This window comes from Bombus pyrosoma, linkage group LG7 (assembly GCF_014825855.1).
Source record: "Bombus pyrosoma isolate SC7728 linkage group LG7, ASM1482585v1, whole genome shotgun sequence".
Lineage (NCBI taxonomy): Eukaryota > Metazoa > Arthropoda > Insecta > Hymenoptera > Apidae > Bombus > Bombus pyrosoma.
In genome coordinates, this window is record NC_057776.1 from 15,125,532 (window position 1) to 15,142,052 (window position 16,521).

The 16,521-nt window shown below is 36.0% G+C and overlaps 1 protein-coding gene across 1 annotated transcript in view; it reads right to left on the reverse strand.

Moving 5' to 3' along the window:
• LOC122569783 (breast cancer anti-estrogen resistance protein 1) overlaps positions 1 to 16,521 on the reverse strand; it is a 160,607-nt gene that overhangs the window by 47,878 nt on the left and 96,208 nt on the right. Inside the window, exon 3 of the mRNA XM_043731369.1 lies at positions 9,899 to 10,048. Coding sequence (XP_043587304.1) covers positions 9,899 to 10,048 — 150 coding nt within the window. The remainder of the gene's footprint in view (positions 1 to 9,898; positions 10,049 to 16,521) is intronic.

Here is a 16,521-nt window from a genome sequence, read left to right on the forward strand (position 1 = left end):
AAGAGGAGACGACGGCAACATTTTGAGACAGTGATAAAAGAAGAGACATCAAGATTTTCCAAGAAGGAAGGAAGTCAATAAAGACAGATACACAGGAGGAACGAAGAGAAAAAGCGTGAGACGGAGACAGAGGCCGAGTCTGACCATGGATATGTACACGTGATGAAACGCGTCCGCCCTTCTTTGAGCTAAACCGCCCTGCGCATTCCATCGAGATGACTCCAGGGACCCCACTTTGTGTTCCCCGCACGATGGAACGTGTGCGGGTGTTTCTCCGTGCGATTATCAACCAACACCAAAAGTGACTCCGCAGAGTGGTTGGCACAGCATAGGTCGTAGGTAATAAACGAACTTCGAACAGGTACTTTGGATCGGTAACTGCAAGTTCTTTTTTCTTTTTTTTTTTTTTTAACGAGTGACCACTTACGCGGGAACTTCACGAGCGACATTTTACCGTGCGATATCGCTGCGATCGTATGTTTGTCTTTGTTGTTCTTAAATAGGAAAAGAAAGAAAGGCGTACACGGTCGCAGGCGGATCGCACGGTAAAATGTCGTTCGTGTGCATTCAGCCTTAGATGGGGTTATATGTATCGAGATTGGTTGCAGCAAGAGATCGTGGAGAGTTTTAGATCGATAGGACGCGATGAATTGACGTAATGTACGTGAGGTTTGGTACAAGCGACGCGTGGAATAATTAATCGCGATATCATGCTGGCAATTATCTTAAAACTTTCCAGTCTTGAAATTTAGAGCGAAACCTTCTTAATTTATGAACTCGAACATTTTTTAGATCTTAGATTACGCGACTTGAAATTCTGAAATCGTAGAATTTGAAGTTTCTTCGGCATCAGAATCGGAATTAGAAGTTTTACGATTTTATGGATGTCGAGATTTACGATTTTACTCATAATTTACGATTTTATGGATGTCGAGATTTTCGATTTGGAAATCTCGCAATTCTGTTGTTTCGAAATTTCAGAGTCTGGGATTCTCTAAACTCTGGAATTTGAGAGGTTGACACTCTGTCTGTTTCAGAATTGGAAATTTTATGACTCAAATCTCGGAATTGGTAATTTTGCAAATTTTACAATCGGTCGTCTTACAATGTGTGCTATGTTTTAATTTGGAATCCTGCGATTGAAAAACTAAGAAACTTGCAATTCCGATAATTTAGAACTTGAACTGTCGCAATTTTTAGCATTTCCAAGTTTGCAATACCGCTATTTTAGAATTTATAATTTTGTCACCTTAAAATCGGAAATCGTGCTACCTTGAAATCTCAAAATATGAAATTAAAGATCTGTGATTTGTGAAATGTCAAACGTTTAAGTTTCAAACTCGAATAGATTTTAAACGCGTTATAAAACACGGAATTAAATAGCATGTAAAACATAAAACGAAGGTTTACTTTCATTCCTTCAAATTACAGCTTCGATAGGTTTCCCCTTAACATTATCGATCCCTAGCCATGGTTTCAATGGTCTGCGATGAACTAAAAGGCCGATGTTCGAGCCTGAATCGACGTTCAAATTAGAATTGGCTACGTTGAATAGTTTATTTCTAATCGAGCGTCGGATCGAACACAGAACCGCTCTTTTCCAATGGAATAAGAACGAGATGGAAATAGAAATGAAAGAAAGAGGAGGTATACAAGTGGCGTCGGCGACTGGATATTGTCTGGACTTACGGACATATAAGGATACTGGTGGTCTTTGCACGCTGAGCGAGACAAGGGAAGCTCCATGTAGGGTATCCTGTAGGATCGACTTCTCGTAAATCGTTCCAGGGTGCAACGGTATGCTACCGTGAAAAAAGCAACTACTGGAAAAATGTTCGGGCTCTATTTTTGCCTGGACATTTTCAAACACGTCCCTCAGGTATTCGACGTACAAAAAGAATTAAGTGTACTATCGTTCATAAATATACAGACATTTTAGTCAACTTGTGTCAATGTCACTTGGATATTGGTAAAATATGATAAGAACGACGTTTCTTGTTTTCTTACAAAATCACCAAATAATAAACTTTAATTACTTGTTTCAATATCGACCGACATTGTATTACATTTTCTTTTTTTTTTAAGAAATTTTTATTAGAATTTTGTAAACATCACTGTCCAAACTACCGACGATGAGTTTAGGAGAACCCGTGTTATGTGATCGGTATTTTAAAAACTAGACAGTCTTTTTCAAAATAGTTTGATACGAATGTGGCATAACTTGTGTCATTCTTGGATATACCAATATTTCATAGTACCATCTACTAGTCTTTTTAAGATTTCATCACGTTGTAATAATAAAATAATAATAATAAAGAATCATTATTTATTAATATATATTTTGTACAGCAATACATAGTATAGCACGTGCATGCTCATATTTCAAAGGTTGGATGTATCCATTGGAAACAAGTAGAAAAATGTTGTGCAAATGTAGATTACATATGTTGGTCTTCAAGTTAAAGAAAGTTGAAAAACGTTCGGTGTGTATATTTTCGCTAGTTCCAGTGCAAATTATTGAAACGTTTCTTCCCATTTCGTTGCTTGGAAGACGGCGTTAAACTTTGAAATTACGTTATCCATAATGTGCAGCGCCGTTTACTTCCTTTAACGAATACATTCGTGCTTCGAAGTAATAACGTATATTTATGACATCGTTTGTACAAAGTAACTTATTTGCTTCGTTATTTCTCAGATAGAATGCAGGAGCGGTAAATTCCGCGATAGTCTTTAAAAAGTAATATTTCTAACATTATCGCTAGATTACGTTTATACAAACTCACGCTTTTACGAACACGGCTAATACAGCAGAAATAGAACCTCAGTAGAAATTTGTTGCATGCGTCACATATTGCAACGAATGTAAAACAACGCTGATAACCGACCAATGAATGCATAAATAATATATAATCATATATAGAATAATACTAAATAAATAGAAAACTGTCCTTTTGATATTTGAGAATATTTCATATACTCTGTGTGTTCTTGAATTTCTCACGAATACACACAACAGCCACAGTCTCGTTCAATCATCTCTCCTTTCGATATTTGAGAATATTTCATATACTCTGTGTAGCCTTGAATTTCTCACAAATACACACAAACAGCCACAGTCTCTTTCAATCATCGCCACTCCGTGTCTCAATTTAGTCTCGATCCAACTTCTCAACGACTCATTTATGCGCGATACTATACCCCCGTACAAACAACAATCCCGAAACGACTGGTGGAACGTCTTAATCTGGAGGAGCGAGGTTTCGAGAGAAGGGGGAGAGAGAGAGAGAGAGAGAGAGAGAGAACGGTGGTCCTCAGGAAGAGTAGATTTCGCGCGCGATACCAAAAGAGCGGCGAACACGCGCGTGGAGTGGCCACGCGGCTTGCTGAATAATAAAACTAAAAAATAAAAAATAAAAAAAAGAAAAGATACCGCTAGAAGCGTTTCACGCGGCACGACCCTGAGCACCTGCGCCTCACCGGTACCTGACTGGTAATTCCGTCGTGACAGGGCAATTTCGAGGAAGCTGGACCGCGTAACGTTGACCCTTAGCTGACGCGCCGCTCGTATTTCTGTCGACGCACATGCGGGCTCGGGCCGGACGCGTCCGTCCGGATCTTTGCCGGCAAAAAGCCCAACCGAACGCAGAAAGAAGAAGAAGAAGAAGAAGAAGGAGGAGAAGGACAAGGAGAGGAGGCAAAGGAAGAGTAGAGGAAACGCCAACTCCGGCAAGAAACTCGGAATCGCGAATCTATATCTCTGTTCTGCGGTTTTTGCGCCTCAGAGAGGCAATGGGGATGAGAAGAAAGAAAGTTTCTTCCTATCCTACCCACCCTTTTCTCTTCAGTTACGCTTTTGAGAAACTGAGAATGCAACCGTGGATCGAATGATGCAGTAATTTTTCGCTAGAGAATGGATTTTCTGTTGGCTGACTTCGATGTTGACTTGCGTATGATGTTGTTTGACGCTCGATGGTTGATATTAGCGATCTGTTTGGTTCTTGTAAGGGTTTATTATTAATTTTGTTCAAGTATTAGTTTTCTTTATTATTAATTTGACATTTATTTTTATCTATTTTTAATTTGTTCAACGTTATTATTAGTCCTCGCTAGTCTTTAGTATTTATGTTAACATCCACTTTAATATTTCATCATCTTTATTACAATTGTTTAAATCTGAAGTAAACACTAAGTTTTGAATTATTATTTCCACAATTATCTACATTATCATTTCTATTTAATCATAATCAAACTTAATACGCCACTGTAAATATTAATAATTCCATAATTCGCGTAAATTAACTATCAGTGTTAGTCTTAAAAATTGCTACGATATTTATTTTATGTTTACTTACTTGAAATTTGATCGATATTTATATTGTATTGTATATAAAATTAGATAAAAATCTCTACGAAACCTTAGTGATAATTATCTTCTTAAATCTCATTAATTTACCAAACGAGGAACGAATTATTATATCAAACGAAATACAACCGATAAGAATAAAGGAATTGGACGTTTCGTGTTTATGTTACGCGAACCTTTTTACTTTATCAAACGTGTATCACCTAAATTGAGTCCAGACACAACAAGCTACGTAAATCCTTTTGCCCTTCAGCGATTCCAAACGTCGATGTTGCATACTGCTTTTGACATTCGCTGTGTAGCTATTTGTATCGGTATTTGAATAACAAATGTTTGCCGGTGGAGGCGTCCCTTTTGTTTCATTCTTCAGTCCTTCCACTCCCTTTCCTACCGAAATATACGCCGCATAAAAGAACAGGGCTGAGTTATGGCTGTCGGTCTCGCGGATAGAGCCTTCAGGGATTACAATCGAAAATTCAGCTGGTCGAAAAACGCGAATAAACGTTAAAGGATGACGTAACCGCGATAAAGAGGACAACAACTATACTTCGTTGAATGAGACGTTAAAGATACTTTATTCAGAATCGTTTCGGAATCAGGAGGAGGAAATTTCTGTTGATTCGGCAAACCGTGACATAAATTGTTTCACGTTGCGAAACACCGTGATGCGGCTTCAGTCAGTAACGTTTTACGATGAAATATCATTTTAATCTTTAAACTGGTATGGTGAGATTCTATAGTCTACGCTTAGACGGTGTAAATGTTGTGATAAGTTTCCTCTTTTAACTCAGCCACTTGTTCTTGAATTTCTATTTCTATGTTTCGTTTTTATTCTCGTTTCGACGATGAAGGGGAATTTTAATGTTTCAAGGACAGCTATGTTATAAAAGTAAAACGAGACGTGTCAATAAGGATTTTTTTTATATTTTCTTCGAAGTTTTAGAAATTCTTTAACGAGAGTAGCAGAATTAAATAGCACTGAATTTAGTCGCTGAGTTTTATTTAAAATTTTAAATCACCAACATTTACCAGTTACGATTTAAGATTTTTAATTACAGATATCTTTCAATTAGCTAGGTATGTTAATAACGGTTTCTGATTGGAAAATAAGGAGAAAAATCTTTAGACTGATCCTTAAAGTATTCAAATCAATTTATTTTCTGTAACGGTATAAGATATATATTTTTCGCGTAAACTGTTTGTCTAATCTGACGAGGAGAAAATGTCACCATGTTATTTACAATTCATACTATGTACGCTGTTATGTTCTATGAGTGTAATCAAAACTGAAAATCCCTTTGACGTTTTTTCAGTAGCAGCTCGCTACAGAGTCAGTTGAAATATTTGCATTTCACAAGGATTAATAATGTCCTGTGCGAGATGCTCGAAAAAAGACGAAACCGAATGATTCTCGCGTTCAAAAGCGCGAAATATGGGAAAAAATGTTTTCATTTTTCACAGAAACAGCCTTCCAGGAAAATTATATTTAACAGAAAAGGTGAATTAATTGAGAAATAAATTATCGAAATTTTGGAAGTCGACAGGTATCGTTTTAAATTCCTAGATTATTAATACTAAGAAGTAAGTAATTATACTAATATAAAATTACATTTAGTGGTATAGAAATTCTGTAGAAAATTAACGAACGTGCGTTATTCTCCGTGAAACAAAACTTTACTGATAATAACTTAATTTTTCATTTACTAAAATCAAGCTTGTTCCTTTCAAACCGATGAAATGAGTACTTGCACGAGCTCGAAGAAATAATTTTTCCAATTATGCGGTGTGGTAAAAAAGATCGCAATGAAACAATTTTTTGCGCCAATGCATGGCAAATTATGAAACGTCCGAGCTATAATAATGAATGATTAAGAAAGTTAAGAGTAGCGAAATATTAAGAGTCGCGACCCTCCCTCGTGTCTAAATGCGTCTGGTATGAGAGAAAAGTGAATTATGGCTAATGGTATGATGGATACTCGACCGGAAATTCAATAGCCAGAAAAACAACACCGACAATGGTATAACTGTAAACAGTTCGTCCATCGTATGCTGTAGGTATTAATAACCTGGAATGCAAGAGGTAAAATGCGCAGATAAAACGGATAACACACGTCGTTGTAAATTGAAAATAAAAGAAATATTTGGCGGATTATGTAAACAATGATGTATGAAATTCTAGGAATGAAATAAAAATAAATGAAAATAAAAATCCATGTGGATATTTCGAATATTTGTAATAAATCGAAAACACTGCAGTATTTACAAATGTTTGAAACAACTGGTAAAAAGTTAATTAGTTCCAGCACTTCGTGTTATAAAATTGGAGCTATTCGAATCATTTGTACACGTTGATAATTGTATAACAGAAAAAAATAATTTTTTAAGCGCCTCCCTATTTTGTATTCCTAAAGCGTTTCTGTTAACATTTCTAAAAGTTTTCGATTAATTAAAATATTCAAAACGATGATGGTTGAGCAATGAAATACATTTGTACGCTTTAAACTTATTCTTCCATGTAAACCTTTAAAGTAATCTTTTATCTATTCGTGCTAATTCATTTTACTATGTATACATTTATCGTTACAATAAATATCGTTGTCTTGTATATATTATTGTCAACATATTTATTCTTTTTTGCATCAGGTCCGCGGGTTTATTTCATTCTAATAAAACTTGATACGTTGGTTTCTTTCTTAAAAAGTTAATCAATGAAATAAGTTAGAAGCAATGAGAAAGATAGTCGATGACCAAAATTTGAAAAAAGGAAATGTTTGTCAACTTTAAAAATATGACAATTCTTTAAAGAAATAGGAACGTGTTTAACGTGGATGGATAAAAGCGAATAGAACCGAAAATCGCTAGATGCTACTAACTCGTAATCTAAGCACGTCCAGTGTAAACCAACATTTGCTTTCAGCGCACATTTCAAAGATTTTTATTACGTAACAAACGACGGATGTTAACCAACAAGTAGAATGAAAATATGGACCGTTAATCGCGACAATTGTTGCATATTTAACGCGTCCTGCTTTACATTCGTTTCAACGAATTACACTAAATTGTGAATTTATGTTCCGCGATGAAAATTCCCAGTTAAGATTTTCATGCGTTACGTACGAAAAGTGAACACTAACAAACGTTGCGTCGTCACAGGAATTATGCAACAATGACAAAGCATCTCCTAATTGCAATTTACATTCAATTGACTTGCCAATTGACTGTCAATTGACGTACAATTTAGTTAACTTAATATATCGATAGTTTAATATATTTTACTCTAGTAGTACACTTTAGTTGACTTAATATATGAAATATATTAAGACAGAAATTGATAAATGTTACATGTATGGATCACAATAAAGTGAATATTGAATTTATATTAGCATTGACTATAATTTTCGTAAAATTCCACGATTACGTTTATATTTCAAAATCTGAATTACTGTCTGTCATTACTCTATAGAATATTAAATTTGACGTACATTTCATAAGAAAAGAAGGGAAGAATAAATGTTCAATTATTATTTTAGAATAATTTAGATGAAGATATACTTCAAAAAACAAACAAAAAAAAAAAAAAAAAAACAGAAAGAAAGGATAGCAAATAGAACAAAAGAGAAAAGAAACTAGTAAATTACCAATTATCATTCTACCCCATTGTCAATTATCTTTCATTATCTTTCGAGATTTTTCCCCTAGTAAAATATTAATGACTACAATCACATATATTCTACAAATATATAAACATTTAAATAGTATCTATGTACGTGTTTAATCTCGTACAAGTTATCTTACCAAGTTAATTGGCAAATAATTAGATAATTATTAAACGTCTATTGCCTTCGGGAAATTTAGAGCCTCTTCTTCGCATCGTGTTTTATTAGTAAACCAAACCAAAAAGAGATGCACGTCAGAAATGGTGACAAATAAACTCTTCGCCCCTGAAATCGAAATATGTTTCTGCCAAAGCATCGTATGCCGACACGGACAATAGGAACTTTCTTTCTGTTCTTATTTCATTTGCCTATCAACCCTTGCGACTGCACTTCTACCGTTCTATAACCGTCCCAACCATCGACCGAGTCAATCGAGATCAAACCTCGAACCTGCACGCGCCACCCACTTACGCGTACCTATATCCACTTGAAACCACACCCTCCACACGGTGTATCGAAAAAACCATGGAAAACAAAGAATTCATTTTCTATAACGTCGCGACGAGGTTTCGCCCGACAAGGCAAATCGAAGCAGATTCGACGAAGCCGATCGATCGGCTATATTCATTTCGGTAAATTGGCGCCGGTTGACAGATGCTAAACGATGCCAATGGCAGACACCGGAGCAAACGAATTGGTAGTCAGCTGATTCTGACAGATCCCCGTCTCTAGCGCGTACCACAGACGACATAAGGGGGCACGATGGGGGTCTGAGGCGAAACACAATAGAACCGCCGCCATTGTGTGCTGCGTTTCACGTAGAAGGTCGATCGATGGGACTAGGGCGCAGTGTAGGGGTGGACTTTATAAATTTCTACGTCTTTTCAGATCGAGAGCAAATTAATGCAAGATGGCAGCTGCGCGACGATAAAGCACGCGGTCGAGGGGAACGACGTATCGAACCGTTGCGCCGAACGAGTTAGCTCGATCAAGTATTTAAATGAACAATCGAAGAAATCGCGTGGACAGATATCTGGATGACTTTTAGAACGTATTTCTGGTGCTTCGATGAGCTTTCTGCGACTCGATCGCTGATTGGTCGAGGGATAAACTTTTACTTTTGAATGGACCAAGTTGATCGACTTTGGACAATAATATCGAAGTGATTAGATTCCTGATTTCTTGAAAAGGAAGTAATTCGGGGGAAGAAATGGAGGAAGATACTTTTTCTATGTGTTATCGTTACGCTATGTGACTGTCTTTTGTGTTAAATGATTATTCAACTGACTGTATTTTCATAACGAGCAATGGGGCTTTATACAGTTAAGCGTTAATTTCCTCGATAAGAAAGCGACTTGTTTTTCGATCGAGCTTGGCCAATATTATTCATATCATGATCATATAAAATTTAATAAAACAAATTCGTACGTCGATAATGAAACATATGAACGTAAATGCAATATTACGTAAGTGCAATATTAAGTATCAAACGAAATAGTCATTATTATTAACGTATATTGTTATAACGTATATTATATATAACGTATTATGTATAATACGCAATAACAATTATCAGAAAATTAAATATCAAGCATTTCTATTGTTCAATCGAACTTCTAAACGTCACAAATCGCTATTTACTCCAAAATTCATACTCATTCGATTAGATCCGATCTCGAGCGTTAATTTCCAATTAATTCTACGCCCTGTGAACTCGAATTTCTACCGTTTGATTTATTATACGACGCTGGCGATTTCGCAGAGGAGAATTTTCATAAAATGCCGAGTGCTCGCGCATAAATGTACGCACACGCGCATACTACAGAAATTTTCTGTGCCCCATGAATTTAATAATGGTATCGTATAGCAAGTAACTTACCCTGTTCGGTTGAACGTGCCAGCTACGCCGTTTTCCATGCCTCTGTATGCCGTCTTCAGAAATGGTTAGGTCAGGTCTGCTGCCAACCAAACAGCCCCCTGTATCATATTGGCCGACCAGCAGTCTCAATCGATTTCCTGGACAGATGCCCTGAGCAGCAAAAGGAAAAAACAGACGTATAGCAATAACATCGTACAACCGACGGGAGTAACAACGGTTTAAAGTAATATCGTCGGACTCGCCAAACTTTGTTGCGGCGTACATCCTCGTTTCAAGAAGATACATTGCTCCATACAACTGAAACATCAGTTGTTAGAGGGAATTTATCGTTCTATGAAACGTTCAGTGTACGCGGCGAATTAAATTTTTATCTCTGACAGTCGGTGTGTTACTTTAAATCACCCGACTATTTAGGTGACAGGTCTATTCAGGGCTATTTTCTTTGGAATTCTTTGTAAGGAATTGCTTTCTCTTAGCACAGTGACTATTTCATCGTCGTTCCGTCGTACGTATTTATCGTTAGTTGCTTTCTCTTTATATTTGATCCGCGTTGGAACTAACTCGATCTTCAACGAAACTTTTTTTTAATCGTACTTTGATCGATTCTTTAATCGATAATTCTTTTTCACTAATTTTAACCCTTCACGTGCCACTGTTCGTGGAAGATATTTACACGATAGGTTATCGAAACAGTGCCGAGGCACGTAAAATCAAAATAATAATCAAAGAGTAAGACTCGTGCAATTTATGACATCGGACGTCTAGAAGTATCTACCATGAAAATAACAATTCGAAAATAAAAATCCTATTATTCGGGACATAATAAATGGGACATAATATCACTTGCGTAATGTCTGACTAATTCCTGACTCTATTACACCCTGAAATTCTATACAATCTTTCCGTTAATTCGCTCTAACGAACAATTCTAAACATCCCAATTTGTTGGGCCAACGAGTCAACTTATCAAGCCCAGTAAATTACATTTTCTTCCATTTGACGAACCCATTATCTTTTGAAAAGCGCATTCGCGTGATAAAGCGACGATCCGTGAAATCGATTTCGTGTATTTGCCAACGATGTTCCACGAGCCCTGCTTAAACACGAAGCAAGAGGAAACGTAGACAGAGACATTGCCTCGTTGTTAACGATTTCACCACTTTACTCAACGTTTAAAGCGTACCAGAAATACTTGTCGAATCGTCGCCAGGAAACGAAAGGAGATTCCAATTAGCAGCGTGTACGGGCGGTGACGATTCCGTGAAATCGAAACGAAAATAAACGTGTTAGCCTTGCAGCTTTCCATCGTATTACGGAAGGATCTCGCCCTCGTCACGGCGAACTGCTAGATTTTAGCCCCCTCGGGTCGTATTCAGCTTAGATAAGGGTTCTATATTGAAGGAGGAGTTCGTAGGTGTTCGTATAGTAAGAGTTCGTTTATTGTTGTAGCGTCGTTGTGTATGTGTTAGTATAGTTAGTACTTGTTCGGTGTTATTGGACGAATAGTAACGACTATATTGGTTTGCAACTAAGTGATTGCGGATTTTGTCGTTAGGTGGTATTGACAAAAGTCGCAAACATTTAGTTGCCAACTCAATAATATGGATATTTATATTTATGCAAATTTATATCTCTATGAACGCAATTGAACAGGCTTAGTGAAATTGATCAAGGCTATTTTTCATTAATTATTCAATCTCGTTGATGGGATGCAGATACATTTAAAAAACAGTATTTGTAAAATCACCACTTTACTCTGCTTTTCAATTTATGAAGTTGATCGATGTTGTTTCTGAACATGCAGTTGAAGACATTAAATGCAGAAAAGAACAGAACGCAATTAAAGAATTACAAAGTAAACAGACTCGTTCCACTTAGTAGATTTAATTTCATGGTATACATCTTCCACTGACCTTCTTTCTGTTACTTTAAAACGCTGAAATCTATCTCTTTGTATTCTTCAAAAATGTTTTAAGCCGAGGTCACAAAGATTTTCATCCAGATCTCTCATAAAAATCTTCTCATAAAAATTTCATGCTTGTCATAAAAACTTTTAGCGATCGTCCGTAAAGATTAAATCGAGTATCTAGAAGAGTGGGACGAGCATTTTTGAAACACCTTTAGACCGTTCGGACGTTCGATCTGCAATTCGACGACCAACGAATGCTCGTTCACGCTTTCGGTTTGCTAAATTCTACTAAAACGTGGAAAGAGCATTTGTTCGCTTGTTCTGAACGTACCTTTAGCGTACTTCAACCCGAATCGGTGATATTTCTCTCTCGTGAAGCAAACGACACGCTTTCAAGGTCTCGTGACAGCGGCAGCTGTCGAATGTCTGCCTATCTGAGAGTTTCATATTCGAATATGTACGAGAAAGGTGAAACGTAACGTAATCGTAGCCTGGCGACAGTGGAAAATGGGATCGTGAAATCTGAGGGCTGTTGGGGGATTTGGTGGGTAACGGGAAATATGGTCGGAAGTGGATGGAGGTGTTTACTGAAAATGGAAATATACTGAGTTCAGCGAGTGGGAGATTAGCTGAGTAAATGAATGCTGTTGACTGGCGAAGTTTATGCTAATGAATTGGTTTGGTCATTTGGCGGTGTGACTATGTTAAGTCGTGGATTTGCTTAATTGTCATAAGGATATTTGCTCGTTTAGACCGGCTATGTTTTCTTGCCCTATATTCGAGCAGGTAAAACAGGTTTTAGTCGTATAAATATGATTTCATGCGTTGAGAATGATGTCTGGTGGGTTCGCAGGAAATGGGTTAGGTTTGTTTGAAAAAGGAAACAGTAATTACCGTCTTTCAGAGGTGATATTTATTAGGATTCTTTTATCTCTTTCATAATAGTTAATTGTAAAGTTGCAAGCTTCTATTTGATAAATGTGACTTTATTCGTTTAAACATGTGCTCGCACAGAGAAACTTTTCACTCAGATGATTGACATAGACAGAGATTATAATGATCGAAAAATTGTAAATTAAGAAAAGATTTCCTTATGAGAAACTGTAAATTCCGCGTGGAACACGATGAAAGAGTTATAACCGCTTTTAGAATTTTTTTTACATATAATGTAAAGTAAATTTTAATTAATCCGATATATCTTTTATTCTTCCTCTAAATCTATAAAGATACTAAACTCTGAAAATCCAGATCGTTCAAGTGATAGACGATACACATACCAATATTAACAAAGATATTTCTCTTGGAAATCCTGTGGCACATATATCACCAAAAATACGCCCCTAAAGTATTTCTCATTTAAAGAAAACACGCGTCTCTTTTAATATGTGAAACGCTCAGAAATCACGTTGGTTGAAACTGACATAAATTGAAATGTGAAGAAAAATGAGAAACATAAACATTATCTACGCGTACTATCCACCTGTAATAAATACAATCGTGAAAAGTCCCGTGTTTTTCGAAACGTTGAATATTAATTGTATACTGACTACTGAAATTCAGTATTTCGTGCAGAATGGAGTTGACCAATTTCACGACCTAATACGTGAAATATTCGCTTGTTCCAAACAAACGGTTTGAACGGTTTGGGGCACGAGGAGTACAAACAGGAGCAAGCGAACGCATATGCAGCAAGTTCGCGTGTACCGGTGATGAACAGCGCGTTCATTTTCGAAACACCAAGTCAGTCAGTCTGTGTACCTAACTCTACAAAACTGTTCATTTGTCGTAGCATAGGAGTAGGCGGCCGAAAATGTGCGGGGACAGAGGCTTGCTCCATTACGGATTCTATTGACTCTCTATCAACGGATAAAATAGAAAACAGCCTATTCCGACCAGAAACTGTTCGTACACCCGTTATGTCGCAGGGGCGCATCTGCCGTTAATTTTCGTGCGGACGTGCGAGATAAATCGACTTCGAAGTCAATGACGTGTCCGGTGTTAAGACGACCGAAACCACTTTTATAGGCAATTTTCGGTGCGAATAATCGTGGCCTGGTTTCGTCTCATTAAATGAAACTCGAGGACTCGTAAATTGTATCGTATATTAGCGGAAACCAAATAAATCCAATTGTTCCAATAGCCTGAAGTTTAACAGACGTGATATATATTGAGATTTAAGTAATATTGGGTTGTCCGAAAAGTTTCTTTCGTTTCATAAGGTGATAATAGATGAACAAGAATTTCTGTTTTATATTATTTTATCGAATTAGGTATCATCCATTTCGTTCTATTTCAACTATTATGTTCGTGCATAATTCAATAAACTAATATTAAGATTAAAATAATATTGTGCGTCTATCATTTCCTCATAAAACGAAAGGAACTTTTCGGACAATCTAATATTGTCTAACGATAATTTGCTACTTTGCGATGATTTTGTCATTTTGTACATATATATATATTTTCAGGCTTGAGATATATGTTAAGGTAATTCGAGGAATACCGATGATCAATTGATATTGAAGAAGCATAAAATAGAACGGTGATTGTTCGTAGTAAATATTTTGGAAATATCTTCAATCATCTTATCTGTTAGATTTCAGATAATTCGAAAAAGATGCTGAAGCAATTACTGTGTTTTTGACAGGAAAATTGAACAGATGCAGTTTCTTGAAGATTCAAGCGTAATTCGGATCATCTTTACTACAGCGTTATATTTATTTTTGAATGAGTTCCACGTAATTTATCCTTATTTTTGCTCTTTAATCGCTATTTAGTCGGCTCTTATTAAGACATCGTTGAAGTTAACAGTTTCAGTTCTTTAAGTTAAAGACAACGGTCTTAATTGGCTCTCAGTTTCCTGTGCTAATTACAACACGAAGTTTGCAGGCCACAACAACTTTTTAGAAAATTCTCAAACAGAAAAACGAGAAGTAACGCCAAAAACGATTTCATGTCTCATTGTTTAAGATGGATACAATGTTTAAACAAAAGAAATATCGTATCTTCGACAACGATACTTTTCAACATCGTTCACAATTTAATACATCGAAGCTTTCAACCGATCGAACAACACATTCATGCGATTACACAAGCTATTTTTGGTTCCAACTTCGTTTAAAAGTTAATCATAGAAAAAAGCTTCGTTATTGTTAAATATAAAAGTTGCGACGGGCTAAAACACAACGAACGAGATTAACGTACAACTTCGAAACTAAACGTACGAATTACGCTTTACGCAGAAAGTTGATAATTCAGGCAAGTGAAAGTTGAAATTTTATAACTGCTGCACGTTGATGCATTTATCGTGTAACGCAGTGGCTTGTAAATAAAGGATGAGGCAGACGTGCATCGGGTCGCAGCTGCAGTTACCCGTAACGCGAACGCGAGTAATTTCCTCGTAAACTTGTAGTACATCGGCGTACCCCTGTTTTCCAATTTCCAATTCGAACCACCCCCAACAGTTCCTTTTCAACGAGCACCATATGCGTTATACCGTGCCTTCTGTCTACGTTGAAGGGACCGATATGGCGAATGATAGATTCCACGAGCAAGATAGCGAAACAGAATCTCCGCTAGAAGAAATACAACTGGATACAGAGATGCGTACTAATAAGTGTAGACTATTACGGATTTTTATGTATTTAGGGTTAATTTGGAAAGTGGAAAATAGCACAGAATGCGCACGGTATGAGAGAAATATATGAAACATCCAAAGTATAGTATACGCTTTGTATAATATTGTATAGTATTTGATATCCGAAACAATCTTTTACCGTGTTTGTACTTTTTAAATTATATTTTCAAAAGTATGAATCTTCGTAAAAATCAGTGATCTACTAATATATTTTGGAGAAAAATTTGTCTTTCGTGAATCGAGTTAGATGAAATAAATTTTAGAAATAATATGGAAGATGAATTTTACACATTTAGCGAATAATTTACCAGATGTCCAGCTGGACAAATTGTAAAGTACAAATTAAATAATAATAATAATAATAATAAAAAGAAATTTAGCCAATGATATGTGATAATTAGATATATTATAAAGAATATAAAAGTAAAGAATATGAAGTATAACGAATTAATTTCTAAGTTTGAAAACACAGCTGTCAGTCAGGAAATAAAAAATATATAAATATACAATTTTTCGATAAAAAATTTATAGAGTAAAATGTATATACGATTCATTTTTTTACTTAATCGTAGAATATAAAAGTTCATAACCTTTATGCTATATTTTTGGATGATGAATTCTTACGACTAATTAAGTTTTTATTTGAATTAAATATGTTTGATCAATTTAGTCGATATAGATTATTGACTAAATAACACGCGGGACTGTTAGCCGAAAATAAAATATGCAATATTATGTCATACTAAGAAAAATCAGAAAACGCTCATCGTACGTACAAAGCGTTATTATTCAAAAACAAATATGATTCCAATAATCAGAAAGCCATGCTAAGAATGCGTCTTCGTCAAACAAGCTAAACGTCAGCAAGGAATGTACTTACTATACCTACGTTTATGTGCAGTGAAACGTAAGAGCACTTCCAAGGATGACCAATGCGTTTTAAAAGCGAAGAATGTGAGTATAACGAATCGACAAGCTTTTAAAGTCAATGTTTGAAAACACCACAGCTGTCAGTCGAACATAAATTGTACTGCAATATACCAATATATCAATCGTTTTACTCATAGTTATACTGCT